Source organism: Crassostrea angulata, chromosome 5 (genome assembly GCF_025612915.1).
Source record: "Crassostrea angulata isolate pt1a10 chromosome 5, ASM2561291v2, whole genome shotgun sequence".
In the NCBI taxonomy this organism is placed as follows: Eukaryota; Metazoa; Mollusca; class Bivalvia; order Ostreida; family Ostreidae; genus Magallana; species Magallana angulata.
The window spans coordinates 59,318,706-59,332,209 of NC_069115.1; the positions used below are offsets into that span (position 1 = coordinate 59,318,706).

Here is a 13,504-nt window from a genome sequence, read left to right on the forward strand (position 1 = left end):
GTCAAAGAATAGGCATCGTAAAATGACATCAATTTGCCATTATTGATAATTTAGTTACGAAGATTTTACACTAAAGTATTATTTGAATGTTGTGCGTTTGATTGTAAATTAGTGAAAATGCACTCTCTGCGTAAAATAATTAGAAAGAAGTAATTTTTTAACCAAAATTTGATTATAATAAGTCCAAGAAATTTGAACAATTAATGTCAAGGTCATTTTTGCACCATATGTTCATTTCACCATGGATCGGACACAAAGTAACCATGCATCAGACAGTTTTCACTGCATGATTTCTTCTAATAATATGGAGATTACCAGGTATATGCCCATTACTTGTGATAAACTTTAAATGTGAAGTAAAATAAAAACTTTAAAAATAATTGATACAAACATTTTCCTCAGACCACTTAAAAATCGAGTTTTACAGACACGGTCTTTTTAGGTCCAAAGTTCCTGTATGAGCTGGCACGATAAAGAACCCCTCATTATAAATATTCCTTTAAACAGAAACACTAGTCTAAATTTCTGTATGTAGATTTGAGGATTTACATTAAAAGAAATCTGAATAGGAATTGAATGAATTAATTTGTCCGAACCTTTGTATTTTTGCATTAAAACCAGAAAATTTTGTTATTTTTAATCTCTACTGTACTGCTATAACTGTCCGATCCATGGTGAAATAGTTCAACACTTCATTAGTTTGCTTTATTTTCTACATTTTTAAAGATTTAACAATTTTTTCACCAAAAATTAAGCAAGGGGAAAACATTTAACATTTAAAACAAGTTTTAATTATTTGGACAATATTTGATGCGTGAACAAAGGGAAAAATCCAAAGGTGTCCGATGCATGGTGAAATCATCCTACATGTAATTAAAATAACTGTTTTTCGGGTAAAACCCCCACAACAAACCTGGTCCGTAAGACAGCATCAATTTAATAACAGAACATTCTTTTTATAGACCTAAATTAAAATTTAATATTTTCTTTTGATTAATCCTTTAACATACATGTATAATTTAGAAATGAGTTTTTGATGAAACATATTTTCTTTCCTTATCTTAGTCCACCTGTATAAATATTTGTTGCTTAAAATAACAATCTTAAGTACCTGTTAAAAAGATTTTTTGTTACACCGGCAGAAAGCTGCTTATTTTTTATATCCATTGATTTATGTTCTAATTTTAGCTGTTTGCTTTACCACAGAATAAATCTCAGTATGTTAAACCAACTTATTCATATTGTATGAAAATTTTATATTGTTCATATACAAGATATTAAGATTATTTTAATTTGACAACTTTTGAAAGAATCCTAAGGTAGTAAGTAAAACACCAAATATTCTTTTCTCAAGAAAATTTATCCAATTGTCTTTTTATATAAATATCTCAATAAAATAAATTCATTGTCCAATTTCAAAATTGGCTCTTAAGTTGGCAGCAAATCAATACTATCACTTATATTCTTTTACTTTTCTTTGTCCCCCCCCCCCCCCCCCCAAAAAAAAAAGAAGGTCCATGTCCAAACAAAAATGTAAGCAAGTCTTTCTGATTGGTCAGGTACCTGACAAGGTATGGTGTTTCTCGTCGGTCAGCGGCGAGGGAGAGTTGACAGACTCTGGGGTCAGGAGAACACTGCCTATCGTTTGCAGTAGAAGCTGATTGGCTAAAAGTCCAACTACTACGTTTCTGAATGGCAATCTGCAACAAGAAAAATTATATCAATGTTTCAATTTGAGATCTGCAGTAAAGATTCCAAAAGCTTCAAGGATCTGTGACTTAGAAAGGCTAACAGAGAACAATGTACCTGAGTAAAATGTCTTCTGGATTGAGACTGTGGTCCTCTCCTGGCTTGTAGAGAAGAAAGACGAATGATTTATCCTCCTCCACATCATCTGTCTGTTGATGAGCCGACATCTGATTGTCCAGCAGGAATACCTATATAGTGACCATAGAGATCATTAGCAAGATTAAAAAGCTTTAGAGTGAAGATCAGACTCAACAACAAAAGGCCATGGGGCCACTTCACTCACCTGATCAACAATACCAAACAGACATAACTCCAAACAGCTTCAATACATCAAATATGAAAATATCTGTACAAGAATTTGTTAAAAGTCAGGTTACACTGGACTTACCAGTCGATAATGATCAGTTTATTGAAACTTAAATTATCAGGTCTATTTGCCATCATGTGATGAGCAATGACTTTATGTACCATACATACTCACCTATAAGTCGAATTTTTGGGAGTAGAAAATTTAGTGAAGAGTGGGGGTTTGGTTTATAGGTGAGACATAGTAAGATAATTTTACACAAGATAGAAGTAAGTAATATTTTTCTTTTGAAATAATAAACAGGTAAATGCATTGAAACTGTATTGAATTCATTAAAAGAAAACAAAGTTCATTTGATTGTTATTCCTAGACCTCATTGATCTTAAAAAGCATTTTAATTACCTGGTAGTTTTTAAGCTCTTACTAACTTGTAATGAGTGATTTCTAAAACAATGGCATTCAAAATCAAAAGTTATATTTGACCAACCACAATGACACAAAATGGGGTTAAACAATGACAATGTTTTTTTAATTCAGTATAATAAAATGTGATTATTTTATTCAAAATATCTGTACATCAGTTGTCCTAAAAAATGACCTGACTTATAAGTGAGTCAAAAGCAAATCTTCAAATTAAAGCTGAAATAGAGCAACCAACTTATAGACGAACAGTACTTATTGGTGAGAATATACAGTACTAACTGAGTAAGATCTATTATATCCAAGTCAGTAGTTACCTGGTGAGCCAGGTGTCTGAGTCGTCGAGTCTCCTGGGGAGAGCTGTCTCGTCTCATGGCAACCTTGACCTGTGCTATGTCACCATAGAAATTGTTGGAGTCCACATGGAAGAGCAGCATCAGCTGCCGCAGGTGGAAGGTGGACACATCCAGGGCCGTCTCCATGGCGACTCCACTGATCTGCCACATCTCCTCAGTGAAAAAGTTTCCTGCACTCAGCATCACATGCCTAAACAAGTAAACAGGTACACAGGTAAACAAGTACACAGGTAAACAAGTAAACAAGTAAACAAGCACACAGGTAAACAAGTACACAGGTAAACAAGTAAACAGGTAAACAAGTACACAGGTAACATGAGGCCCAGGGGCCACATTGCTCACCTGAGCAACAATTGCCTTAACTCTGATCAAATTAGCATTACAGTATCAAGTTTCAGCTTTCCTGGCTGATTAGTTTTTGAGAAGATTTTTAAAGATTTACTCTATATATTCCTATGTAAAACTTCGACCAACCGTTGTAGCCCCACCCTACCCCGGGGATCATAATTTTCACAACTTTGAATTATCACTACCTGAGGATGCTTCCACACAAGTTTCAGCTTTCCTGGCTGATTAGTTTTTGAGAAGAAGATATTTAAAGATTTACTCAATATAATTCAATTTCAATTTTCAATTTCTTTATTAACCAATTAAGGGCCCTCAAGGGGCAACATGAAGACTGTACATATAGCATCCAATGAACATAAAACATTCAATAAACATATACAAGAGGGAAAGAGATGGATGATTGAAAGAGCTAGGACAAAACATGAACAATTAAATAGTGTATATATATATATATATATATATACCGTATATACTCGCCTATAAGTATTGTTCGCCTATAAGTCGGTTGTCTTTTTTCAAGTTTATTTACAAGATTTTGCCATTGACCCTCTTATAAGTCGGGTATCTTTTTCAGGATAACCAGTCTATAAATTCTCAATCAAATTAGCACATTTTATCAAGCAAGACTATATTCTAGATAAAATGTATTGGTGTTTGACCCCTCTGTTATCATTTCTAGATGCATTTTAAAAGTGTTGTGTTCAGTTAAGACATCTATCCTGGAATAATAACTTTCGATTTTGGACGCCATTTTTTTTTATTAATACACTTGGTATTAGCTCTAAAACTATTTAAAATACTGTTGAAAATAAAATTATAGTGATTTTGATCCCCTGTTGACTGATTAAGATAGTATAGCCCCTTTTAAAACTGGTGTGTTAGCTTGTGTTGTTTTAGGTGACATGCCACCTACAGCCACCAATATAGCTATTATCACCTCAGGTGAAATTAATTGTGAATAATTATAAAACAATCTTTAATTTTTTTTAAACAGACCAGCATTTATTTCAGTGTTTAATTTTTAAGTATTCAAAAGAAATTACTGTTCTGTAATCCCACTGTCTAGATCGGTTATAGACGCCATGTTTTTTAATAGTTTTCTGTAAACAGAGTTATCTTTCTTGAAATTTGTAACTTTCGATTTTGGACGCCATTATTTTTTTTAACACTCATTACAACTTGATTATAGCTCAAAAACTAGTTTAAATGCTACTGGAAATAAAATGACAGGTATTTTATCCCATACTGACCGATTAGGGTTGGTAATTAGCCCCTTACACTCAGTGTTGGCTTGTATTGTCCTTAGTACAGTTATACCTACAGCTATTATCACCTCAGGCGTAAATAATTGCCTGCTTAAATAAAAGATCCTATCAAATAAACCCTTTTTATATTTTTAAGAAATACAGTTGAACCTTTCAATGCATTTATTAATGTGTTTATCTTTTTAGTAATTAAAATATAAACATGTCAAGTATAGGGATCACAAGTTGGAAGTTGGAAGCAAATTGGCACCCAAAAACGAAGTTTTACCCAGTGGAAAAATTTTCTGATTGTATGTCATGCCTATAAGTCGGACCCCTCCTTTTTGCTCAAATTTCTACTCCCAAAATACCGACTTATAAGCGGGAATATACATATACATATATACATATACGGTATATATATATATATATATATATATATATATATATATATATATATATATATATATATATATATATATATATATATATATGTTTCCATACATTCAATACAGTGTCTTCTATATATTTATGTTAAAATTCCTATGTAAAACTTCTACCCCCCCCCCCCCCCTACCAGGGGGTCATGATTTTTTATAACTTTGAATCTACACTTCCTGAGGATGCTTCCACACAAGATTCAGGTTTCCTGGCCTAATGGTTCTTGAGCAGAAGATTTTTGAAAATTTCTAAAAAAAATTCATTAATTTCTAATTATCATTTGAAAAAGGGTGTGGCCCCTAATTTTCACAACTTTGAATCCCCTTAGCCTAAGAATGATTTGTGCCAAGTTTGGTTGAAATTGGCCTCGTAGTTCTTGAGAAAATGTTGAAAATGTGAAAAGTTTTACGGACAGACAGACGGACAGACGGATGACAGACAAAATGTGATCAGAAAAGCTCACTTGAACTTTCAGCTCAGGTGAGTTAAAAACCCAAACAATCTCATCACAAGAAAAAAAACAATTCTAAGAAAATGTCAATACATTGTCAAAGACTTACTATAAAGAACAATAAAGATTTAAGATGGAGTCATTCATATGTCAAAAGAATGACTTGCTTCCAACATCTGAGACAAGGTCAGAATTCAATTACCTGATACAGGAGCAGCCAAGTCTTGAGATTATCTCGGTAGGCTGTGAGATACATTCCACTAGGATACTGTATAGCTGCCTGAGCATCAGTTCAACTGATCGAGACACCTCTTCTGATGAACCTACAATGAGCAAAGATATACACGTGTCTACTGTCAATCTCCCCACCCCTCCATCCACGTCTCATTTAATGTCAATCTCCCCACCCCTCCATCCACGTCTCATTTAACTGTCAATCTCCCCACCCTTCCATCCACGTCTCATTTAACTGTCAATCTCCCCACCCCTCCATCCAAGTCTCATTTAACTGTCAATCTTCTCCCCCTCCACAAATGTCAAACTTTCTTCTACTTAATGTGTCACATTCTCCTGTCAATCTCTTCCCTTATCTAATGTGTAACATTCTTCTGTCAATCTCTCCCCCTTCATCCATGTCAAATTCAACTGTCAATTTCCTCCCTCTCCATCTGTGTCATATTCCCCTGTCAATCTCCGCCCTATCTGTGACATATTCCCCTGTCAATCTTTACCCTACCTGTGTCACATTTCCCTGTCAATCTTTGCCCTACCTGTGTCACATTCTCCTGTTAATCTCCGCCCTATCTGTGTCATATTCCCCTATCAATCTCCCCCCTACCTGTGTCACATTTCCCTGTCAATCTTTGCCCTACCTGTGTCATATTCCCCTGTCAATCTTTGCCCTACCTGTGTCACTATCTGACCTTTTGTGTCACATTCCCCTGTCAGTCTCCAACCTACTGTGTCACATTTTCCTGTCAATCTCCGCCCTATCTGTGTTATATTCCCCTGTCAATCTCCCCCTACCTGTGTCACATTCCCCTGTCAATCTTTGCCCTACCTGTGTCACATTCTTCTGTCAATCTCCGACCTATCTGTGTTATATTCCCTTGTCAATCTCTGCCCTATCTGTGTCACATTCCCCTGTCAATCTCCCCCTACCTGTGTCACTATCTGACCTTTTGTGTCACATTCCCCTGTCAGTCTCCAACCTATCTGTGTTATATTCCCCTGTCAATCTCCCCCTATCTGTGTTATATTCCCCTGTCAATCTCCCCCTACCTGTGTCATATTCCCCTGTCAATATCCGACCTACCTATGTAACATTCTCCTGTCAATCTCCCCTTACAGTGGTAGCAACGTTATTGTTGACAAACGACACGCACGATTCTGATACACGAACGATCACGCACGATACACGAACAATCACGCATGATACACGGATGGTCACTAACTTACTGAATCTTCACGATACACAAACAAAAATAATAAAACATGCAACCGAATGATTCTACACCATTAAACACGCAAAATCAAAATTAATTTTTAAGATAAGAATTAAGGAAACGTATTACTTTAATTTGTATTGCTTTATGTTTGTGTGTTATTGAAAAGCGGCATGTACTTTAGTCATGAACTGTTTTTCATTTTACGAGTTAACACTTTTACACATCCATACACAAATATAAAGGATTCAGACACAAATTAATATTTTGTCTCCAGAACAAATATTAACTTCAATCATAAGTTAAAGAAAATTATGTGTAATTGAAATGAAGATAATGCATAAACTACATGAAATTATTTACATACGAGTTGACTGTTAATGTAATTTAATTCTCTTTCGTACGATTTAATTATACGTGATACAGGTAAATTTGTTACCTTGTTTCAAAGAATTTCGATTTTTCACATCCAATATTTTCATAATGTACAGTAAATAATTGATTAATTTCTATTTATTCTAAATTTTAAAGCGTCTAAATAAATTTTATTTCAAACAAATGTGTATACAATCTACTAGATAATAATGCGTATCGTATTCTCATTTGAAAGAAAAACGCTGGGAATAATCGTTTAGTTTAAAACAGGGAATGGGTAAGCTTAGCCGCTTTCATTCAACGTGTCGCTTTTGCTAATATGATTGAAATCATTTGTCAAGACACAATTGATGCTTGATATAGGCTGATTGTAAAATTAAGCAAAAGTAACTCGACCGAACAAAGGATTGAATGAGCTATAGAAATAAAAAAATGTATTTAAGGACGAAAGAGAGAATGAATGTTAACAACTGTCAATGTTCTTATATAATAAAAAGTTTTAAATTCACATTGTTTTACAAAAACTACTTGTCTTTGTTTTAAGAATAAATCCTGGCATTCCGTAAAAAAAGTTACAAAACGAAAAAACCGCATGATCACGCACAAACAGGCACGGTAAAAAACGCACACCAATTTTCCTAATACACACACGATCCCGCACGTTACATGAACGATCACCCATGTTACACGAACGATTTAACACGATTGGCTTGTCAACAATAACGTTGTTACCACTGTACCTGTGTCACATTCTCCTGTCAATCTCCCCCTATCTGTGTTATATTCCCTTGTCAATCTCCCCTTACCTGTGTCATTGTCCCCTGTCAATCTCCCCCTACCTGTGTCACATTCCCCTGTCAATCTCCGACCTACCTGTGTCATTGTCCCCTGTCAATCTCCCCCTACTTGTGTCATATTCCCCTGTCAATCCCCCCCTACCTGTGTCACATTCCCTTGTCAATCTCCCCCTACATGTGTCATTGTCCCCTGTCAATCTCCCCCTACCTGTGTCACATTTCCCTGTCAATCTCCCCCTACATGTGTCATTGTCCCCTGTCAATCTCCCCCTACCTGTGTCACATTTCCCTGTCAATCTCCCCCTACCTGTGTCATTGTCCCCTGTCAATCTCCCCCTACCTGTGTCATATTCCCCTGTCAATCCCCCCCTACCTGTGTCACATTCCCTTGTCAATCTCCCCCTACATGTGTCATTGTCCCCTGTCAATCTCCCCCTACCTGTGTCACATTTCCCTGTCAATTTCCCCCTACATGTGTCATTGTCCCCTGTCAATCTCCCCCTACCTGTGTCACATTTCCCTGTCAATCTCCCTCTACCTGTGTCATTGTCCCCTGTCAATCTCCCCCTACCTGTGTCACATTCCCCTGTCAATCTCTGACCTACCTGTGTCACTGTCCCCTGTCAATCTCCCCCTACCTGTGTCATATTCCCCTGTCAATCCCCCCCTACATGTGTCATATTCCCCTGTCAATCTCCCTCTACCTGTGTCACATTTCCCTGTCAATCTCCCCCTACCTGTGTCACATTGCTTTACTTATCTTACCTGAGAACTTCTGGACAAGTGCCACTACAAGATCGGTACAGAGACCACAGCACTGCTTGAAGTTGTTGGCCCCACAGTCCCAGTAGCCCAGCTTACGACTGCCTTCCCGCAACCAAGACTGGATCATTGGCAACAGGAGACTATTCACACAAAACAGCGAAAATTTAGCACCTGGAAAAACAACAGTAATGTAATCTTATTTTCTTGCTCTGCTATTAAAAGGTATCTTCAGACCATTGATGGTTTTGTTATCACAATTTGATTTCAGCTGACATAGTTTTCTGCTCATGTCTTTTGCTTTATTTTATAACAATCTTGAGCTAGAATTTTGAAATCGATGAAGCTTGACTGTAATTTACATGTTTTTGTGATGTAGATAAGCTAATGACTAGGCAGGAACATTATTTCCTGGTCACTTCTGTCTAAAAATCATTAAGAGGTCCATGGTTGAGCTAAAAACATTTATCATTAACCTTTTTTGTTTTTGCAGCCAAAATTATGATATGAATATGAAACAGAAATCTACAATGAAGAAGGTGAACTGACCCGGAATGTCTGCAGTGGACCTGAGGATATCAAACAACATCTCCAGGGTCTGGGGTTGATAAGATCTTGGACAGGAGGACACGGCTCCAGACAGGCCCTCCAGTAACAAGAACAACACATGGAGAATTCCCGTACTGTTGTCTATGGCATCCAGAGAACTGACCAGATCCAGGGAACCCTCTGTAGCACCACCAGGCTGCTTATGCAGGAGGTGCAGGGCATCACATCTCTCACAGCGTCCAGGGGATTCCTCCACAGAGTCTCTGTCTCTCAGACTCTTGTCTTGCATCTCTCCATCCTTCAGACTCTTGTCTTGTATGTCTGTCTTACTACTTGATTTGAAATCATTCTGCCCGGTCACTACCCCTGAATCCACAGAGTTCAGACTGTCTGTACCCCCCTCGTCTTGGAGGGAATGGTTATCCTGTGGCTCCCGCTTGGGTGTGGGGGTGGTGCCATCGCTGACTGTCTGTTTAGGTGGTTTTGAGGTACAGGTCTCGCAGCGATGTAGACTCGCTTCGTGGTAGTGTCGGATAAAGTCCTCCATGTTCATATGAGGCAGGCTCGAGTCCACAAAAACGTGGGAGGGTGTAGTTTGTATTCTGTACATTAAGTAAATAACAACTTACATTTACAAGGTTCTCTCAACAAATTAAAGCTTGTTGTTTCTTCATTCTATATACAAAATGGATGTTCATGTTTTTAACTCCAGTAATGTTCAGACTCTGATAGCTTAGTTTAATTAGGAATAAGGTAATGAGGATTGATGTACTATTCTATCTATTCCACCCATCTACTAATGAACAATCTTTCTTACTATGAAGTTCTACCTTTTAGCACAGTTGAATACAGGGCAGGCTGGCATTTTCCACATAGTCTGTAGAATCTGGGCACATCGCTTCAGATACCCCAAAGCAGGGATACACAAATTCTCTCCCCCAGTGGTCCCCATAACAAAATCACTGCCCGAATCAGAATCGTCACCACTGGAGCTGTCAAACTCAGCTATATGATTCAAAAGTCGAAAGTGAAAAAAAATGCATGTATCTCCCATTAACCTGTATGGCATTACACAGGAAAAAAAGTTCACAAGTTTTACTCAGTCTTAAACTCATATATTATGTTTTTAAGTGTTTATTTTCATTTATTGAACATGTATTACATAAAACATGTTTTCGACACATCTGGACATTTTCCTATTTAATGAGAGGTAACAAATTACTGTGGAATCATTTCAATTCATGGGGACCAATTTTCGTGGATTGTGAATTTTTGGCTCAATCGCGGGGATGAAATTTCCTGGATGTGTCGGTTACTGTTTCAGTAACAAAGATAACTCTTTCTAAAATTGTTTTGTTGAGGATTTAAATTTGTGGGGGAGGGATACCCACGAATACCACGATAATTGAGCCACCACAAATTCTAATGATTCCACAGTAAGCATACCTGGGCCTCTGATATACTTTAACAAACACAGGATGCAATCAACTGTGGCGTTCGCAAAGACCAGGATGTTGTCTGTAGCCAGGTACACCTCAAACACATCTAGTACAGCGGCCACATGCCTCTGTCTTGCATCGTTAACTTCCTCATTGGCCGTATACTCGATCTTGACCGCTCTCAGTGCTCCAAACAACGGACGCCATCCGGATTTAATGTCGGCTGTGCAAGCCTCCACCAACTCACAGATAGAACACACAATCTACAGGAGGAAATGTTCAGCATCAATCCAAAACTGTACAAACTAAGATAGAACACACAATCTACAGGAGGAAATGTTCAGCATCAATCCAACACTGTACAAACACAGATAGAATGTCCAACAAATTGACAGTAACAGAAATCAACCCCATAGTACCGTAAACAATTTAAATAAAATGTGAAATTATATGTACTCATTGAGAACTTAATTGAATTGACCATTTTATAGAAATTTATTTTCTATCTCTGAACACAGAAAAGTTTGTCAAATTTTTTTTGCCATACATGACGTGGATCTAAATTATTGATCAAATAGAGTAAAAGTGATTTTGACTGTGTCAAGATGTCAATTCTGATAAGTGAAAAAAAATCGAGTAAAAAGCTGTTAGTACACCTATAATTGTAGAAAATTATCTGAATAGATGCTATGATGGTTGCTTTTTGGTGAGTAATGTAATCATCAACATGACTTTCACCTGTTCCTGGATGTGAACTTTACATACCTCTTCATATTTCTTGACTGGTCCTACACATTAAACCTCCAGGTGTTTCTTACTTGGTTTAGTGTCTCACCTCCAGGTGTTTCTTACCTGGTCCTGCACGTCTCACCTCCAGGTGTTCCTTACCTGATCCTACATGTCTCACCTCCAGGTGTTCCTTACCTGGTCATACACATCTCACCTCCAGGTGTTTCTTACCTGGTCCTACATGTCTCACCTCCAGGTGTTTCTTACCTGGTCCTACATGTCTATCTCCAGCTGTTTCTTACCTGGTCCTACACGTCTCACCTCCAGGTGTTTCTTACCTGGTCCTACATGTCTCACCTCCAGCTGTTCCTTACCTGATCCTACATGTCTCACCTCCAGGTGTTCCTTACCTGGTCCTACATGTCTCACCTCCAGCTGTTTCTTACCTGGTCCTGCACGTCTCCATCACACACCTCCAGACACAGCATGTTCTCCAGTGCCTTACATAGGAGCTCATTCACGTGGAAATATGGCAGCTCTGGTCGCTCACTCAGCATTGCCACAATGAAATCATGGACACAGGTTACAGCCATCTTGGACACATTTCTGTCTCTGTGGCCAGCACACTGAATGCAGGGAATAAATCATACACATGTGAGTTCTGTAGGGAAGGAATAATTATGCTAGTGTTTCTCTTTAGGGAAGAAATAGTTCATAAATATATATTAAGTTCTGTAGGGAAGGAATAATTCATACAAATTAGTCATGTGGGGTTTTTTTCATTAAGAAAGAAATATCTCACACATTTGTAAGTTTACACATGTGTAAGTTTTAATGTACTCAAACATTATGTTTTGTGCACTACAATTATGATGTGTAACATATCAAATTAAATCATATGTATCCAACAAATTGTTGAATTTCCTGTGACTAATCAATATACATGTAGAAAACCAGGAAATTGCATAGCTGTGCTAGGTCAATAAATTATCTATAAACAACAGCTGGATAACATTTCATTTTCCAAAAACTATTTCATAATTGAGAATCAAGAAAAAAACATAATCCGACAATGTAAGTAAGTAAATAAGTAAATAATTTATTATAGTGACATGTGTATATATACCATGATTACAAAATTCATTTTACAAAAATAACACAATACACCCGGCCCAACGGACCTATAAGTCACTTTCAAACTGTTACAATGTGAATAAATTTTACATGTTTTGAGAGCAAGATGGTTTTGTCAAGTGTTTCTGTCTTAATTGTATAATTCATTAATAAAATATAAAATATAAAAGAGGGAACCACATATAAGTCAAAGAGTTACCTCCACCAGGTGAGGTGACACAATGGTCCAGGTGTGAATCAGGTGTAGCAGGGGCCGGTCACTATGCACCACCTTCATCAGGACCTCCTGTAAGCGGTACAGGTGGAGGGCATTGAAGGGGAGTGGACTGTCCCCCCCAGGTCCTCGCTCCGATGGCACCTGTCGACTCAGTCCGTACAGCTGCTGCTGACTGGCATCACAAAGCTCAGACAGGAAGTTCAACAGGGACTGAAGATTCAACTGATTGGCTGCCTCTTCAAACAATCTACCAATCAGAACAGTCCTACCTTAACAATTTATTAATCCGAACAGTCCTAACTTACGATTTACCATTCAGAACAGTCCAACCTTAACAATTTACCAATAAGAACATTCCTACCTTAACAATTTACCAATCAGAACAGTCTTAACTTAACAATTTACCAATCAGAACAGTCCTACCTTAACAATTTACTAATCAGAACAGTCTTAACTTAACAATTTACCAATCAGAACAGTTCTAACTTAACAATTTACCAATCAGAACAGTCCTACCTTAACAATTTACTAATCAGAACAGTCCTAACTTAACAATTTACCAATCAGAACAGTTCTAACTTAACAATTTACCAATCAGAACAGTCCTACCTTAACAATTTACCAATCAGAACAGTCCTACCTTAACAATTTACCAATCAGAACAGTCCTACCTTTACAATTTACCAATCAGAACAGTCCCACCTTAACAATTTACCAATCAGAAAAGTCCTACCTTAACAA

General features: G+C 37.3%; 1 protein-coding gene across 6 annotated transcripts in view; it reads right to left on the reverse strand.

Moving 5' to 3' along the window:
• The window catches only part of LOC128184503 (brefeldin A-inhibited guanine nucleotide-exchange protein 3-like), a 57,781-nt gene that overhangs the window by 13,226 nt on the left and 31,051 nt on the right, over window positions 1–13,504 (reverse strand). For all 6 annotated transcript variants that reach the window (XM_052854021.1, XM_052854020.1, XM_052854022.1 and 3 more), the window contains 10 exons: window positions 12,746–13,010; window positions 11,859–12,038; window positions 10,691–10,946; window positions 10,075–10,249; window positions 9,245–9,846; window positions 8,699–8,869; window positions 5,519–5,639; window positions 2,794–3,022; window positions 1,807–1,937; window positions 1,564–1,700 (listed from right to left, as the gene is read on the reverse strand). In XM_052854021.1, the coding sequence (XP_052709981.1) occupies window positions 1,564–1,700; window positions 1,807–1,937; window positions 2,794–3,022; window positions 5,519–5,639; window positions 8,699–8,869; window positions 9,245–9,846; window positions 10,075–10,249; window positions 10,691–10,946; window positions 11,859–12,038; window positions 12,746–13,010 (2,267 nt within the window). The remainder of the gene's footprint in view (window positions 1–1,563; window positions 1,701–1,806; window positions 1,938–2,793; window positions 3,023–5,518; window positions 5,640–8,698; window positions 8,870–9,244; window positions 9,847–10,074; window positions 10,250–10,690; window positions 10,947–11,858; window positions 12,039–12,745; window positions 13,011–13,504) is intronic.